Genomic DNA, 18,858 nt, shown 5'->3' with positions numbered 1-18,858 from the left:
GCTATATACTGCAGGTTTACCACTATTCTCCCTCCCTACTCGTTCCCTCTGTTTTGCTCCCAGTCTTCTGTTACATCCTTATCTGAAGACATGTTGCTCAGAGATTTGTTTGTGTGCAGGGAAATAACGAGGATTGGCTATGTCAGGGCCCTGTGAGGAGGGAAAATTAGAAAGACAGAACATGACCTGCTGTATTTTCTGCAGCTCCCTCCAGTATCATAGCAAAAACGTATTGAAAAAAAAAAACAATCAACTTTTATGATAGCACTTGGCACCTGAAGTTGTTTTTCAGAGCTCTGCTTAAATAGTTGAGCACTGAAAAACAGCCTGACCCCTGGCTTTTCAGGAGTCAACCAGCTTGTCCTTGAAAGAATGTGTTTCGAGCAGAAAACCTCAAAGTTGGAGTTTAACTGAGACCGCCTGAGGCAATATAGAAAAAGTTGTGTTACTTGTTCCTATGCACATTAGAAGACTAACAGATCCTCAGAGACACACTTTCCCAACTTGTAATGTCAAGTTATGTGGACAATACGTTTTTCAGCAAAACAATTCGATCAGGTTTGATGCAGTCTTATTTAGGTCTTATAAGACCAGAGATTTGCTGTATTGTGGATACTTCATAACACAGGAAAACCTGCTTGTTAGTTTCACTTCATTCTTTACTTTGATTTACAAGTTTGGCTCACAGTGATGAGTGAAATGTTTTCTAGATGGTATGTACAGTATCAAGTCACTAAAGCACTCGTCCTCAACAACTGTGTCAGTTTTAACAATAAATCAGGGATTCTGTAATTACCTTTGACCTTGTGGACTTGTTTGTCCAAATTTCCTTCCTTCTTATGCTGTATAAATCATTTTCAGAGGTTACATTTCATGGTATATCAGCACCGGTCGTCAGACACGTATTATTTAAGTTTTACCTCGCATGGGAGGTCTGCACTGCATTCAGTCAGCGGACTTGCATGGACAGCTGAGTTGAGCCACGGTTACAGCTCGATGGTGCTATTTAATTGGACCGCTGTTGTTACCCCAGTGTGCATGCATGGGAGCTCATGTGTCCAATGCTGCAACACTGGAGACTGTGTGTTAAAAAAGTAACAGAAAAACATGTGAATGAAAGCAGCTTCTTTGTCTGCAATAAAAAGTACACTTTTTTTACAAAAAGGCAGAACTTTGGTGCATGTACAGAGGGCCAAGGCCCACTTGAGCCTAGTTGTCGGTACGTGTGCAGAGTAATTCGATCCCCAACCACATTATCTGGGTGTGTTAGTTCGGGTTTGAGAAGCTTGATTTGGTACGATTTCAGTCGGCTAACATGTTTATATGCATTTTAAAAGTCTTGATTTTGGTTGGACATGTACCGATGTAATTACATCTTTAATGATAAGACGGGGTTCTGGTTTCTATGAGTTAATCTTCACTCCTATTCCTCATTTTAAGCTACTTTATCGTGTGCTTACAACTCGGGTAGAAGTCCAGGATTCTCTGAATCCCTCTCAATCGGTCTACTTCAAACTTAAGATCAGATCAGATTTATTTGTCATGCATGCACACGAAATTTGTCCTCCGCTTTTAACCCCTCTGCGTTGGCACCTGTTGACACACATGCTCAGGGTCACACACTCATAGAGACAGATGCCATACACTGGAGCGGTGGGCAGCCATTCACTCCGGGGAGCATGGTGCCTTGCTCAATGGCACCTCAGCTGTGACAAGGAGGTGAACTGCCAACTCCAGCTGGCCAAGAACAAAGTTTTGAAGTTTCTTTTAGCAATTTTCACGTTTTGGCTTTTATACTCTCTTGTTTTCACAACTATCATTTACTGAGTCGTCAAATGTTATCTGACCTCCATCTCAAGTAAATGCCCAACCTGAAGCAAATGCTAGAATGAATTGCACCTACATTCAAAAGCTCTGTGTACGACGTGTTTCCTGACAGTTTTGTCAAAACAAGTAACTAAGATGTGGCACGTTTTTCAAGTTTGCTGCAACCGCCTTGGTAAGCATTACCTTCACTCCGAGCTTTTTGTGTTTATAACAGACATGCACATGCTGCTCAGCTCGCCAACTTCTTTTAAAAAAAATGATATTGTGTGTGTATGTGTGTGTGCGTATTACACTTTCACTACAACTAATTGCCTGCATGTGGGGCATGTAGAGGCATAAATTCTAGCTGCAGAAAATAACCTGGGTTATGCTTGACACTTCCCTTTGATAGAAACGCCGGCCTTACCCAAGGTATGGATGAGTTGAGTCACACAGCTCTCCTCAGGCATGCTTTGAATTCAGCTTTGACCACATTCCTAACTGTCCTATTGACTAAAACAACAATCTGTCAAGACTGGCTCAAGGCAATGTTGAAAGGACACAGTGATACAAATTAAAACGGGCAGAGAGGAACCGTTGGCTGGTGGACGATGAATAGCAGTGGTGAAAGGGTGGTATTGATTGAAGGAACAGTAGAAAGCAGCATCACTGATTTGTCTGTTGTTTCTAAATATCTAAGCCATGCATGGACATAAAGTGTCATGCAAAAGGTCTGAATTTATTTTATTCAGACCTTTATTTATCCAGAACAGGTACAACTCTTTCTTGGTCTACAATGAAGAAATAACCTCTTACATCAAGGACTTGGAATGGAATTATAGGCACCAGCAAGACCAACTACTATGTTGTGGAGAGAGCTCGGACAGCATCTGTCCTAGTTTCATTCAAACCAGAAGAAATGGAAATGGAGCTTGGGAGTGGATATGAATGAAAGTCGCAAAGTAGCAGTGCAAGCCCACGAGGTCGTTGAAGGAAAGTTTTGTGAATGCTGCGATATGCTCTGCACAGGACACTCAGGACATGTCTGTCTCTGTTTTGCACCAACGTTGCAAAAGCCAATCAGGAAGGCGGGCTGCTGTTTTGTGACAACATTTATTATTAGTGACATGATGTTGAAACACTGAGCAGCAGGAAGAATGATACACAGAGGAGACCGTCTACTTCTGCTGTGATTTCCTTTGTTATAATAAGCAAAGTTCTGAGTAAATTAATAAAACAGCCATGCTTTGAACATTAAAAATGTGTCATCTTGATCTTTATTCTCTTTGAAAATCACATAATCTTTCACTCGCTGATAGAAATTTTGATCTAATTATTCTTTCATGTACTTTACCTTTGTGCTGTATTATTTTCTGTCAAGCGCTCCTTCTGTTTGATTGAGGCTTTGCTCTTTCTCTCGCATACATCAGCTATGATGTAACTCTCCTAAAAAACGTGTTTACTTGATGGCGGCTCACTCTGCTGAGCGCACAGAGGCTCCATTCATTCAAAGTTGTTTTCTGTACTGTACATCTACCACCACAAGAGCACAGATTGCTCACATGTCTGTCCTATGTCTTCCATCCTGCTGCGACTAATAAGTTCTTTATTTTTGCTGCGTGACTGGTGTTATGGGTTAAGCCACTCGAAAACATGCCTCCTGACACGCTACAGAGGACGGAGAAAATGCTGGGCTGAAGGTTTTTTTTCGCTCTGTTAACATAGGCTGAGATGAACAAAGATCAGAAACAGTTTTTACAGAGAGAGGCTCTACCTCCTCTTGCCCTATCTTCTGTGCCCACACATGCACATGCATACCTTTGCATACATATGCCAACGCATGCTCTCCAATGATCAACAGGATATGAAACCTTCCCCTCTGATTTATTTAAATTTTTTTCCTTTTCCTCTTCATCTTAGAACTGACCTTTCCCCTATTTTACTCTTCTGCACTTAAGATCAGCCTCTGCCTCCTCTCTGTTGTGTATGAGGTTTGCTAGAGTTAGCTTGTTTGTCATATTCATTAAAAGAAACACAACTGAAAGATACTTGGATTAGCAGTGTGTTTTCCTCAGCACATCTGGATCTGATAAACTGTCTGTTTCTGTGATGCAACTCTGACTTGCAGACAATCAATGTCCAGCTCATTTGCTTTATGCGTTATGGCTGAGTCATTCCCATGTACTGTGAAAGGTGTTCGCTCAGCGACCACTCGGCTGAGCCTCACCCGCCACCCCTCCCTTTCCTTCTGATTGGTGTTAGTGGAAGGGAAGACGACCATCTGCTGCCCCAGTTGCCCAGTGACTGGACAACAGCCTTCCCTTATGGCACAGTTCCACTGTCCATTGTCTGCTTGAGACTCTGTGTGCGCGTGTGTGTGTGCGTTTGTGTTGAAGTTTGGCTTCATCTGTCTCTGTGTGTGCGCTCAGTTGCCTCTGTACAGTTGATGATGTGTTTTTGCGTGCATGTGTGTGTCCTCTTCAAGGAGAGCCAAGTATTGTGTGAAGCTTTCCTGTGGGAGTCCCGTAGAGAACGCACCCTCACCCAGCAGGACGTCTCTATGTGCAATGCGAGCTGACTCTGCCTTACTGGCGGGTTAGTGAAGGGTCACATTTGTAAGATACAGCCCAAACTTTTGCTCTGGTGCATAAAGAGAATAGATTTCCTCTCAAGACATTTGGCCACAATCACACAAACACAAAGCTGGGATCCTGGACTTTATTTCAAAGGTAAATGTTCAACTCTAAATATGAAGCTGCAGTGCTGTAGGCCCACTGTAGGCCCACTGTTCCACCACTGGAAATTGGTTTTACATTGTTTAGTATATACCCTTTAAACAAGTTTGTATCCCCCTTGTATTCTGTTCAAAATCCCACGTGAGCTGGAGCCTGTTCCTGGACTGGTCACCAGTGAAATACATAGGTTAAGCAGATATTACAGAGCATCGCAAATGTGAGTGGAAACATTTCCATTTTTTACTTTTAGACTGAACAGTGAGGTCTTTTCCCCATGCTTCTAGTCTTTATGTCTTTTTCTCTCACGAACTGCAGTCCTGAAATGTTTTGGAGATGTTCTGCAGTGGTGGCAAGTGAGAATTCAGCATTCTGAATAGTGGATGTGCAGATATGTCGGCCTAAGATCGGTATCAGCCAATATATAGCTCATTGACTGCAGCTCGCCCATCTCCAGTAAGATAATATCAACTGATGGCAGTAGTAGATATTTATCTTCTGTGTCCTAGTTGTGTTATATTGACTTTGCCCTCAAAACTGATAAGATTTATTGACATTTAATTTTGTTGGTCTGGTGACCTCTATGTTACTTTCCACATGCTCCTCGTTATTGTGAATATGTTCAGATGCATTTTGTGTTGATTTTAACACAAAAACCATAATCAAGGAGCCTCATCTGCCATTCTCCGTGTTGTAAAAAATAAAAAAACAGCAATTTCCACAGTGCAGTTTCTACATTGTGTATTCCCTCCAGGGCGCTTTAGAAAGATGTTCCCCCTCTCATGTTGCTAGCTGTGAGAATGCATCTCCAGCAGAAACTCTCCCACTGTAAAATCCTTGTGTGAACAGCAATTGTGAAAAAATTACAGACAACTGTTCACTTTCATCGTGTGAAAATGGCTTTAAACACCCCTGAGAGGAGTTTACTGGTGTTAGTAGCGAACTCTCAGAAAGTAAACCAAAAAAAAACAATACTGAGCTAGTTTGATGTCCTAAGCTCAGTCTGGACTGTGAAGTTTGGTATGCTGATACAATGGGGAAGAAATGTCATTTTGAATACCTAACAGGCTGGCAAAGTGAGTGTCGGAACTCAAAAGATGATCTTCAGAGTGATCGTATGTTGCCTTTGATGATTTTAACGTGCATTAGACCAAAGTTATGCAGAGACAGAGCCATATACAAACAAAATCCAGAAATACCACCACAGTCTTTGGGCTCTGATTTAAGATAGACAAAGTAGAACACTTCCCTGTGATCTAGTGAACATTTGTATTATTTTTTTTTTTTTTACTTACTACTACACAGTTCATAAACTAGCATCCATGTTGCATTTGGAGTGCGTTAGAGTGCATAGCATGGCTTTTGGCATGAAAACAAAGAATCCTATTAACGATAATATCTGATCACTTGCCTTCGTAGTTAAAAACCGTGGCTGAATATCAGCCTTTTCAACACAGGGCTTATTAAAATGTCAGTATTGTAGTGATTTTTCTTTTTTCTTTTTAGCTGCAGGCCATGATTGATTTAATTTCAGGTTTTTTAATATGAGAACTGAGAAAATAGATGAGACTTCCTCCATTGCAGCCATGCTGATATTGTAGAGCATCTGGGGTCTCAGCAGGACGTGGACAAAGAGACAGACGGTGGTGCCCCAGGTGAGTGCACCAAGCGGTGATGGGGTGTGAACTCACTATTGGTGTTTTTTTTGCCACTCAAAAACAATATTAAGAGATCTGCGGTGGTTACCCACACACATTGTTCCCGGCAAGAGCGACATACAGTTTTTCTTTTTTATGTGATAATGGAGCCCAGAGTGGTTGCTGCTCTCAGCAAATGCATCTTCATCTTAGTCACCTCAGAAAAGGAGCACACTTTTTTTCTTTCTTTTTTCGTCTCAGCATTGAAAATTGAAACTAAAAGTCAGCTTTAACTTTTCAGATCACACTTTTCTGTCAGGCTGTATTTAATTAACGCTGTGATGTTTTTCTCACCCTCCACTTCCAGTTTTTGCCTTGTCTTGTCTTTCTTTCTTTCTTTCTTTCTTGCTGTTAGACAAACTTTGCAACTTTCCTGTGATACGAGCTCAGTTATGCATTTCCCCTCTATGCAGTCCAGTCAGTTACCTGCCTGCACTTCCACTGCTTGCCTTGGCAGGGCAACGGGGCCAACTCTGAGAGCCGTGCTCATGACACTGAACTCTTCCACCCAGACATTTACTGAGGAAAACAAGCCGAGAGCTATGCTTTCTTTTTTTGTCGCTGTTCAGCTAAAAGGATCCTGAGAGCACATCCAGCTACAGTTGTGACTGTCAGAGGGGCTTAAAGCTCCGACCACATTCCAGACATTCATTTGTGAGTGATAATTTCACAAGGAGCTCTTTGCGTGACGCTAAATGTCTCCGTCGTTTTGAAATGTTGTTTTTCTCCACTCTTATATTTTTTATTACCTTTTAACTCTGAGCTTAGCTTTTATTGCATAATGTCAAGCAGTAGGCTGAGCAGAAAAACAAGATGTAAGAACAGAGGTTCACAAACACTTAGAGATTTGGAGATTGGGGCTGAGCCATGCGGCTTTGGTTTTTGTGTGTGTGTGTAGGTGTTTGTGTGGGAAACCTGATAAAAATCTGATTTGGCAGAGCCATTATCCCTTTTAGACTTCAACACTAGGCCTACACTGCACTGTGGCCACCACTAATCCCATAATGGGCTGACTCTGCACTGGAGCTGCACAAATACTGCTCCCCTTGGTGAAAACTATGACAGTGGGTTTGTTTCTATTAATGCCCATCTGTGTATGTGCTCTGCAGTACAGTGGGTGCATTAGTTGTGTGCTTTTTGTGTGTGCCTCCTCAGGTGAGTGGGCAAAGATAGGTAATCTAGTGTACAGAGTCATCGATTTTTCCCACTGCACAGGAAGTGGCTGGTTATTGATTTTTCAGGGACAATGATGTCACTCCAGACGGTGTGTGGTGTTTACTTATCCATGATAAGGTACGAGGTGCTGTCTCTCAGCACACTGGTCAAATAATCCGCTCCCTCCGTCCCCCTGTCCTCCCTCCTCCCACTCTTTCCACCTCCTTTTCTTGTATTGTGAATGCCCTCTTTAACCCCAACATCCATCTTGTGACATAATCACAAATGAGGGCAGTTACCTATAAAAGTTATACATTAAGCTGCAGTGGTAAAATAATTGAATATCAAAAACAAATTTGCTATTGGACATACATGTTTTATTGACTTTTTTCTTTTTGAGATATGCTTATTTAATCAAAATGTACAGAAGTCTTATGAGACAAACCTTATCCTTCTGTTTGTATTCAAAAAGACTTTAATCAAAACAATCGTGATTCTGCTTGAGACTTCTCATGATGTCCTTTTTCTCCCTCATTTCAAATGATCTGGTGATACTGACTCAGTTCAGCCACAGCGTTGGTTTGACCAAAGTGGGTAAACCGTGCACTGTTGTTGCTTATCATCTCTCGTTGTCATGGCGTCATTAATTTGATCAATTGTGACACCAGTGGGAACAGTGCTGGACCTCCTGCTGGTGGTCTCTACTTATTTGAGGTTATGTAAGACCATTTTGTGCCCATTTAGGTTATCTGTGCACTTGTTGGCACAAAATAGTGAAAACGTATTCTTAGAAAACTTTTTTTTGTTTTTTTTCATCATCACATTAAAACACTTACTGTATGCGACACAGGGCAAAAACATGTCTCTTTATCATGTCTCACACAAAACTTAGTGAGATATTTGATACAAATGCAGGTCCACTTGGGGGAATGACATGAAAGATTTTCATCCGTTGGTTTGTTCTTTTCTCAGTTCCAAAGGCCTGTGACTGATTAACCACAGAGCAAATATGTCCAACACTACCTGTGGCATGGGAGGACCACACACACACACACACACACACACACTCAAACACAACGCAAGCACACTTATATTGGGGTTATGAGGTCCATGGAGAGTTTGTAAACGTCAAGAACCAGCCCACTCACAAACGTTACAAATTAGCCCATCACCTTTTAAGGGATGGTTAAAAAAGAAATAACTCACAAGCACAGATATCGACCATATGCATTTTTTTTCTCTTACCCTACAGGTTTTTGTCCAGATCCTGCAAAGACATTAAACAACCACTAAAGACACAAAGATTATCTCTGAATACAGCCATGAAAATGGCTTAAAAAAGTATTTGCAGGTGACAAAAGCTGCCATGTCCAGCTTAATTTACAGATGCGTTTTTTCTTTGAGGCAGTTAAATGACTGTTATTACATCATTTGTCCTTCATTTGTTGTGAGACTCAGTGATTGTTCGTGAACCTGTAAAGACATCTGTAAGCATTTTCGACATTTTTCTGTTGTTGTTTTAGATAGTTAAAAACTCGTCATCTCCTGTCATGTGCTAGTGATTTCATGTTTGAGGAACTCACTGGGTGTAGTTTCAAGAGGACAACTTGCATGTGCTGTGAGTTTGTGTATGTTGAACCCGTTGCTCTTGTGTTTGTGTTCATATAAAATCTGCTGGCTCCGCTGTGTATATTTCCTGTCGCATTACTGTTTAAACCTAAACTTGTGGGGCATCTGAGAGGAACAAAGGTGAACCGCCTGTGATTGTCCGTCATAATTCAACAGCTATAACTTGTTGGATAGACCTCCTGTATTCAATATCTTCCCACATGTTGAAGCATTTTGCATTGAGCTCTACTTAAAGTTCTTGATAGTCAGTACAACAATGGTTGTCGATACTCTGTCTTTATTTACTAGCCTGTATTGAAGAAAAAAAACACATTAATGTCTAAAGAATTAATTATACTTTGTTTATCAGCTTAAATGGAGCATTTAAAACAACCATTTAGAAAAACCAATAAAAAGAAATAAGCCCTTTCATGCTAACTTTACATTGCATTGCATCTACGCTCTATGTGGAAAAAGGTCCTCGTTGCACGGTTTATTGAGGTCACTCTTTATGTTTTTTATAGGATTTTTATGCTCCTACAATAACAGCTAAACATGCAAACAAGATTTTGTTGCAGTTGTCCCCCTTAAAGCCCCACAACTCGTGTTTCCTTCTGCATACTTGCAACAGTCCAGTTTACTGTCTCTACTCTAAAGAGTCTTTACACCTTCACATAGATCATCTGCTGATGCAGGATGTTTTTTGAAAATAATTGCAAGAAAATGCTGACTTAATTTGGTTGCTACAATTATTGGATAGCAAAAGCTGCCAGATTTCACTGGAGCTCAATAGAAATGAGAAGCTTGCGGTTGTCTACCTTTCGCAGAAGGTCAAGGACCAGTTGTTGAGAAAATGACTTTCGTCAAACAGTAAGAGCTGAGAGCTGAATTTTGATTGACCTTGAATGGTACTTGACAGGTAAAGAAACAGTGGGCCTGCTCTTAACTTAAAAGACAATTGTGATCTGTCAGAGCGATCTAGGTTTATTGTGTCTTTAATCGGTGACAAGATAAATGCGCCAAACAGAAAGAAAAAAGATCGACAATCATTTGTCAGTGAACAGTGTGGAATGAGCAAGGTCAAAGACTTCATTCATCCATTTATTGCTGCCTGGTTTTTGGCATCCAAACAACCAATTCCTGTTCATATGTACCATATGATGGAGGTGAGTGTCTGTGCGCCGGCTGATAAGCTCTTTAAATGGTGTGCACACTCCACCTACACTCTTTGACCTGCTTGTTGCGCCAGCGTGGAAATGGTGCAGAGCCAGTAGCTGAGGTGGGTGTGGCTTAGCGAAGACGTCAGTTATAATTTGATATGCAAAACTTTAGCTGCACTGTTGCCCATGAAATGGATTCACCTCTTTTTCGTTAAACCTCCTGTAAGAGCTGAATTTCAGCTTCGGCATATTATCCCAATTTTAACCATTTGAAATTTTCATCAGATACCATTTAATGGTTATGGGAATTTGAATTAAGATTTTTCTGCCGCTTTTCATTGTCAACCAAAGCGCCAAACCATAAGAGATTTGTGCTGTTTTGCATCGGTGACAATGAGTGAAGAGGACAGAGGCCTAGATGATGAGTTTCCACCTAAATGAGCTGACATTTCATAAACGATGAAAGATTAATGGGCCAGTCACTGTGCACTCTAACAAGGTTCTGTCAGCCATTTTGTTCTGCAGTTCAGTACCAGGCCTCATTACTTATAGATGAAGTAATATGACACGCCAAGCTCTGTTCAAGAGTAACAATAAGGCCATATCATTTCCTCGACTCTTAAAGTCCAGCAATATCATGTCACCTCCTCAACTTTGCGATCTAAATGCATCCAGAGCAAGGCTGCAGATCTGGACCATAGATAGAGGAAAGCAGAAGTGAAACCAGCACCGGCAACTAGCATGAGTACAGATTAATGCAAAGGGAAGTAGTTTCTAATCGTTGTTGTAGCTACTGCGGTGGATTACATTGTTTTTATCAGTTTCTGGTGTGCTGTTGTACCAGTCATCCTGTAAAATAAGAAGGCATTGACTTACTTTTTACTGTTTCCGGGTCCAGCGGCTCAACAGGTTTCTGTTTGATTAAGGCCCTTATATTTAGCTTCTTGTTGTCTTCTGTCAACATCTCCTGTGAACATGTTGTTTCTTGGTATTTTTGGCATGCACTCCTCACCTCTGTTTTCTCATAGAAACAGGTGAAGGCCGGTTCTTTTGTGTGGTTTACAGTGTCTATTAAGAATTATGGGGTGACGACCAAACAAGCTTTTGGCTGCATTCCCAGTGAGATGAGTCATTTTTTGCTCAGTCAGCTGAGGGAGAAAAAAACAGCTGCGCTTGCAAGGAGGCATGAAACGACGTTAGACCACAGGGGATGTGTTTTGGGTTGTTTTTTTTTTTGTTTTGTTTGTTTGTATGGGGAGGTTTATTAAGCATCTTAATGCCAATATAAGGTCAGCTTTGTTAGTCCCGTTTTTTTTTTTCTGGATAACATGACCAGTTGAGATAAGCTTGCAGATTTTACAGCTCAAGTTTTCGGCATGTGAGACATTCACAGCATTACTCTGTAAGACTGTGAGTAGTTCAAGTAGTGCTGTGAATGTTACTGAAAATATAGAGAGGATACTGAATTTTGGAGTAAAGAGTTTAGGCAAAGCAAAAGGAAGAGATTTATTATTGATCAGTAGTGGCTGTGTCATATCAGGCTGGCAGGGAAGGGATTGGTGTTTTCTGTTTTTTTACGGGATCTTTTCTCCCTGAGCTTGTTGTATTGTGACAGCTGCCCTCTCCATGTTAGAATTACATCCCCAGGAACTCACTCTTCCACACGTGCATACAAAGGGTGCAGGCCAACGCCTTTTCCCCTGTATTGTCAACTACGGTACTTATAGATCATAGATGTAAGCAGATGCATGTCCCTACCTGGTAATGTAAACTCATAAAATGGAGGTCATCTTTTACCCTAGATACCTCTTCCTCCTTCATCCAATTGCAGATTTCCTTTTATTTTTAATGTTCTCCCTTACTTCCCTGCAGTTCCTCTGCGTTTCATGGAATCCAGGCAGAGTTTCCTCACAGTGCTGATGTGCGCAGGTCCAGGACCCGCTGATCTGGGGGCACGCCTGTCCTCTCAGGAAAGCCGGCGCTTGGCGAGCCCACTCTACTCTGATATCCTGCCAGAATACACATGGATCAGAGAATAGGAGAAGAAAAGAAAAGAAGCAGAAGAGGGAACAAGAGTTGTTCAAAGAGGGCCAAAAGTCGACTTTAATTCCCACACAGATCCAACTTTGAGAATTTACATGAGGTTAAAATGATGGCTGCATTACACCAATCCACTCTTAGGCCTATTATCAACAGGTTGTAACAACTTAGCACCAGACCTGCATCCTTTTTGTTGCTGTGCAAGTCTGCAGGTTACAGCCTGCAGGGTAGGTAAGGGTTAACCTTCCTCTCTGCTCTGCTAAATGCTCAGTGAGTTGAACAGGCTGAAACCTAGAGCTGTGTTTGAAGAGTGGCATTAGGGATATCCTCTTAGTCTTCAGTTTTTACTCTTTCGCTATGTACATGTTTAAAACTCTGTAAGAGCTCTGTCATTTAAGTCCTCTCACTTTCTTTTCTCACAGCATTCAGAGTAGTCTGTTTACATGGAAAAAGTTCTCTGGTTGTTTTTCACAGAGGAGAGTTGCTGTTTTGAGCCTCCGAGCTAATTTGAAACATGTGGTTTGATGTTTGCTGTGAAGTTAGAGAACATTTCTTTTGCCTCTTTTTGTCAGCGAAACTCAAACAGACATATTACGACGTCGCAAAGACACAAGCAAACTGAACAACAGTCTATGAAGCAGCACATAAGGTTGCTCGGTGAACTTCATACCTCGGCACAACTTTTTTTTCTGTTTCTGTTTCTTTTTCCTTTTTTTTTTCTTTTTTTTTTTTGCATGAGAAACAAGAGAGGCAGACGGACTGAGCAGACAAGATTGGTTCCTGAAACTGTTGTTCTACCCTGCGATTGGTGGAAGCCTGTTGCTAGGCTTATGTCAGTGTTTGAGTGTTTTCTGCTTCCTCTCCTCTGTGCACTGATAGGTCGGGTTTGAACTGGTCTGGTGGACTTCTGCCACTTGTTGAACATCCCCACAGTTTCTGCGGTTCTCTTGCGTCTAACTGTATGAGAAAACACAGCAGCCGCAGTGCTGAGACACATGTGTGCAGAGTTTATGCCTGGCACGGCTCCCATGGCTCTTTTTTTTTTTCTTTAAATTTCATTAACTTTTATCATGCGCTTTATTGGTTGAAGGCTGTTTTAAATTATTTTGTGCTCTCATAAAGGAAAAGCATCTGCTGCCATTAGCAATTGAGACAGTGGCTGTCATAATTTAAAAGTTGTCAAAATTGAGTCTCTTAGATCTTGTTGAAACTCTTTTTGCTTTAATACAAAGTGTTTCACATTTCAGTTTTATAACACATTCTACACTAATAAAGTCTCTATCCCCATTGCCACGGTATGTTCTAAATAAATGAAATTCTGCTGCAGCAGTTTCACTTACTGATCATTATATTTATCAGGGTTTCACTTTCCCCCGTGGTCTTTTAAGTACAAAAACACTCCTGCTGTGTGGTTGACTGTAAAGTAGTTTCTGTTTTTCACCTTTGAGTGCAAAGATGGTGGGTTTAAAGTGTGCAAGATGGATTCCCTTAAGAACCAGAACAAGTCCAAAACTTGTCCAAAAAAGCTCTAAATGTTCTTGTTTCCGCTTCATGATCTACTTCTTTGACCATCTACCTTGAACTTTAGTAAATATATGGACATAAACTCCTCGTACACTGCTTTCTTCTACCTGAAAGGAGTGTTAGCTGACAGCCTGTGTACAGAGTACCTTTTAAAGCTTCTATTGCCCTGAGTTTATGTTTTAAAACAAAATTATGCAACTTTTCCCTTAGCAACAACCTCTGTGGCCATAACAGACAATTATGTGATGATAGCAAATGCTAAAATTTATTGTTGAAGACATTTCAATTAGAGAGGAGTCTCAACGGAAAGATCCGATCCTTGCTTAGAGTTGTCATCACAAGCTGATAGTGGCAAAATTAAATTGGCTGAAGGTTGGTTTCATAGTGTGATTTTTTTATCATTTCAAGGATTATATAAAGTCACTTTGAAGATTTATGTCTTTTGTCTGACGGTATGATGGGAACTAAATAGTTTCCTCTTCTGCGTGTGATGTTTGTAACACATGCCAAAGCTACATACACATACACCTTAATTTCCCTTTGCAAAGATAAAGGCATTTTTCTATTCACTATATATCTATCTATTCAGATTTGGGTACATTGTGGCATTAAACTCAATATGTAAATACTTTTTTAGACTAAATTGGCCTCCATTTTATTTGATAAAAGTATATTTTTGGGTATACTTTGAATGTACAGTCTTGAATTCCTCTCTTGATTCAACCTCTTGTGATTCAAGTGAGGAATTCAAGAGGGCAACCTGAAGCAAACAGCTTGCCATCATCATCATCATGGTATTAAAAAATATTGTTAATCTGAGTAATTTTCTGGCTTGTCACAGTTCATAAGAGTATTTAATGCTGTCGAAACTTCTGGAAATGTTTCCATTGTTCAGGCCCTTCCTCCACCAGATAAGCATCTGAAACAAATTTGAGATGATTCCTGTTGTTTTCAGGAGTCTTCTCATTCATTGTAACTAATCTTTCCAGTGTTGTCCTGACTCCAATCAGAACGCCCATCCCATACACGCACACTTGTTTACACAGGCCACATCTCCAGGGTGGCACAGTCATATATTCTCCACCCCGACGGCTGAAAGGTATAAACGATGTGAGTCTTCAGACTTCCCCGAGACACCTGCGATGTGGTTTGTATTTGTCACATTGTGTTCTCTCGCGGCTTCAAAGGATACACAAGAATACGTAGGTTGTTACACCAGACAGGAATTACTTATCGAGGTCTAGCGTGAACAATTTGGTAGAGTTTTCTATAAGTTTGTCAACACACATGAATTATGTGCTGACAACACACAGGGCTGAAGATGCATGGTCTGGAGCTGGATGCTGAGATGTACAAAAGCACCTTAAAGGACATTAAGTGGTGTTTTCTTGAGCTTTCAGAGTGTCATTAGTGTTTTGATTGCTATACACAGTATCTAAGATTCTTTTGCATGTTTAATTCAGCTTGAGGTACCAAATCCATGGCATTGACATGCAACTATTTTATCCTTTGAATGTTTGAGGAAGATTTAGATTTTTCACCAAACTACTGAGATACACGAACACCCCCGATGTGCATATAGTGAAGTCTGCAGCCTACTCAGTGCGTGCGCTCTGACAATAGTGTTTGGCTCTGTCTGCAAGGTCGGACCCCCGAGCCTAAGCGCTTTTATGTGAAAAGGTTTGGTGTGTCGTCAGCCCTAACGCTGACCAGCCTCTTCTGCAGCTTTGCTCCCGTCAGATCTGGGAGTGCTGACTCCAGCCCTGGGAACGTGTTTACCAGTGGCGTGCACCCCACCCTGTGGTATCAGGAGAGGACCTGGCGGGGGTAGTTGGACGGACACAAAGAACCTGCTGAATATGGTGCTATCCTGTTATCGTTGCTGGGGACCAGCAGGTGGTTGACAAACTGGCTGGGCAGGCTCACAGTGGCAGACTTGCCTTTTCTTGGCTTCCGCTTTAGCTCATCATTTTCCAAATTGAACTTCTTTGTCTGTTTTTTGTCCTTTCAAAGTTGTGCTGCTAGAGTTTTATCGCAGTAAAGACTAAGTAAGGCAAGGGCAGCATTTCACCAAAAATTCACGAGTCTTTCTCAAACAATCAAAATAGTTTCGCAGTTCCTTCCCCATGAGGTGAGTCTTCTTAAAATCTCAGAGGATTTTCTTCACTGGTTTGCTTTGAAAACATATTTTGATATCTCACAAACATGACACACGCGTTTGTCTGTGCACACAGTCACCAGTATGTGGATGCCTTTGTAATGTGGTTGCTGGCATTGCAGAGGAAACAACATTTGACTTGCATGTGCTGCTTATGAGAAAAAGTAGCTCATGGTTTACAGAGAATTGCAAAGACAGGTGTATCGTCTCCGCTGCAGAGAAAGAGATAGATCTGGATGAAATTAGGTGTTTATCATAATGCAACATAGAGTTCGCAGTAAACTGTAGTTTTCAGAAGATGTCATCAGATATAGTTCTGAGCAGTTATTGACTATATAACCACCGCGTGATAAAGTAGTTAAACGCTGTTCCGCTGAACGTGTTATTGTCAGGCTGGGATAAACAAAGCCATAAGAGCTGCCTTTTCTTATCTCTACTTCCTCCTGGCTTTTAAAGCACTCCTTCAGCGTGGGCTGATTGGTGGAGAAATGGCATTATCTGTGGTCTGATAGGCTGCGGTAGCAAACCACCAACTGAAGGGCTGTTGTTGCAGCAGGTCCTGCAGCTCTCCGTCTTGCTGTGCTGATGCTGATCTTTGCTCAGTGGACCTCTACCTCTTTCTGCTGCTCACCAAGGAGAGCTTGGGGCTCATCTTACACCCCCCTCCCCATCCCACCCCACCTCCACTTAAGCAATAAGCCAATAGGGGTATTTGCTCCTGCTTGCTGGAGCTGGTTGTTTTTCATGCACATTGCACAGATAAACACGACAATAACACAAATATTTTCTGCAAGCTGCACTTGCCAGCGTTTCACAAAACTATTTTAAGAAGTGCAGTCACATTTTGTTTTGATGCACCTATTGATTTGAGAGATTAGGGAGCAAAATCAATCAGCTTGAAACGATTGCAGGCTCCAGTTAGCATACAGAGCGCACTGCATAACAGTAAATTCAATCATGATCAATGGCAGCAGGGAACAAAAGAGGAGAGAAGTGATGTTGTTTTCTTAAAGGGGGATCGCTCCCCCTGCTCACGTTTAGGACACCCCCCCCTTTTTTTTTTCTTCACGCTTTGCCCCGCCCCGTCCTCTTCCCAACGCCGCCATTGGTTGTCAGGATTCTGTTTTCGCTACACGATTGGCTTCTGGGCGCGTCACTCACTCGAGCCTCGACTTATTTACCGAATGTATGAGCTGCAGAGGACGGTATTCTGCTGAGGGGCTGCAACAGCTGACTACTGAGCACTCTGCCCAGTGCCTCTAGGAACAAAGAGAGGAGGAAAGAGCCATTCAAATTCCAATTTTTAAGTTTTCAACCCCCTACAATAAGCAGGGTGCAGCAAGGATAAGAGATGAGGCACGCAGTCACACCGGCAGAAAACGTGGAGAATAATTCTAACGCAGTGACAGATTTGTTAAAGATATGCACCCATTGTGAACGGCTAAGCAAAAAGGTAAGAGCAGGAAAAATGCGAATAACACAGCGGACAAACGCGCAGTTAGTAATGCTTCAGTCTTCTGTGTGGGTTAAAACTAGTGTCACGTTGTGTTTGAAGTGTTTTAAATCGAGATCTGTCAGATTCAACCAACGAGCTGCAGTGCAGTCCATTGTCCGGACTTGTTTACGCGTTTGGAGAGTTAGTTGGTGGTCATCGGGCTCCAAATCTAAAGGGTTTGTGAATGTATGTGTTGAGATCAGCTGGAAAACAGATGACGCCTTGAAAATCTTGTTTAAATCCGATGTCACTCTTAATAATGTACATTTATCGGACTTTGATTCATCTGCTTGAGCTGCTTCATTGTGCGCTGCGGGACGGTGTCCGCTAGACATGTCTCGACTAGCAGCGGAAAGTTACCGGACATAATAGAGACAATATAAAGGTTTCTGCTGGGTTTTAATTTTGCATGAAGGGGAAAAATGTCACGTGCGTGTTTTAAGATCTAATTAATTCTGACTAGTTTTAATTTAATTTAATTTAATTAGATTTTCACAAGTGTTGCAGGTTACTTTTACACCGACAAAAACCTAAATCTTTATTGAATTTGTAATATACTCAGTTTAGGGTTTCAAATAAATAAAGCTTCCCTGATTTGTTCTCAGTGGTTCAGCAAAAGTTGACAATAGAAGAAAGGAGAAGTGGTGTTCAAAGCCTTTTTTGATTTCCCGTGACATTTAAACAGAACCGTTCTCTAACTTTGTTTTCATTTTCTCCTTTTTTATTCCCCTTTTCTTCTATTTTGTCTTGCAGGACTTGGGAGTAAGGATCCCAAGACCTCTTGGTAACGGACCAAGCAGATTTATCCCCGAAAAAGAGGTATGAGACAGCCTGTAATCTCCTCTATAAGCACTGTCATAAAGTAGAAGCATCCAATTGATTGATATTCCTTTTTAAAATCAGATTCTTCAAATCAGTAAAGTGGACACCAGGACGCAGTCGATATTTGAGGATGCATTTGCAGCCCTCAGTCGGCTTGACAACATTTCCCTCGTGATGGGCTTCCATCCACAGTACCTGGAGAGCTTTCTCCGGACGCAGCACTACCTGTTGCAGATGGATGGGCCCCTGTCCTTGCACTACAGACACTATATTGGCATCATGGTACGAACATAGCCAGGCTCTGAATTACCAGATTCCTTTTTTTGTGTCAGGTATTTGAATATCTAGTGTTTTTCACCTCATCCGGCAGGCTGCGGCAAGACATCAGTGCTCCTACTTGGTCAACCTACACGTGAATGATTTCCTCCAGGTGGGGGGAGACCCGAAGTGGTTGAACGGTCTGGATGAAGCCCCACAGAAGCTGCAGCAGCTCGGGGAGCTCAACAAAATCCTGGCCCACCGTCCTTGGCTTCTCACCAAGGAACACATCGAGGTGAGTGGATGTTGGCGTGCAAAGTCTGCAGCAGGCTGAGGTCATGGGTGGAGGGTAGAGTGTAGCTACAGATTCTGGGTCCTTTAAATAGGGACTGAAGCTGGAAAA

General features: G+C 41.7%; 1 protein-coding gene across 2 annotated transcripts in view; it reads left to right on the top strand.

Annotated features, from left to right (window-relative positions):
- The window catches only part of sesn1 (sestrin 1), a 53,781-nt gene that overhangs the window by 31,609 nt on the left and 3,314 nt on the right, over positions 1 to 18,858 (top strand). Inside the window, exons 1-4 of one of the 2 annotated variants that reach the window (XM_072361696.1) lie at positions 17,059 to 17,333; positions 18,129 to 18,194; positions 18,279 to 18,479; positions 18,568 to 18,750. In XM_072361696.1, coding sequence (XP_072217797.1) covers positions 17,232 to 17,333; positions 18,129 to 18,194; positions 18,279 to 18,479; positions 18,568 to 18,750 — 552 coding nt within the window. In that variant the 5' untranslated portion in view covers positions 17,059 to 17,231. Of the gene's footprint in view, positions 1 to 17,058; positions 17,334 to 18,128; positions 18,195 to 18,278; positions 18,480 to 18,567; positions 18,751 to 18,858 lie in introns of those variants that run through there. The other variant, XM_072361695.1, reaches the window with a different exon arrangement.

The sequence above is a fragment of the Leuresthes tenuis genome, unplaced genomic scaffold (genome assembly GCF_036924035.1).
Source record: "Leuresthes tenuis unplaced genomic scaffold, fLeuTen1.0.hap1 SCAF_13, whole genome shotgun sequence".
In the NCBI taxonomy this organism is placed as follows: Eukaryota; Metazoa; Chordata; class Actinopteri; order Atheriniformes; family Atherinopsidae; genus Leuresthes; species Leuresthes tenuis.
The sequence above is the reverse complement of the archived record's forward strand: the minus strand, read 5'-3'. Positions and strand labels throughout refer to the sequence as shown.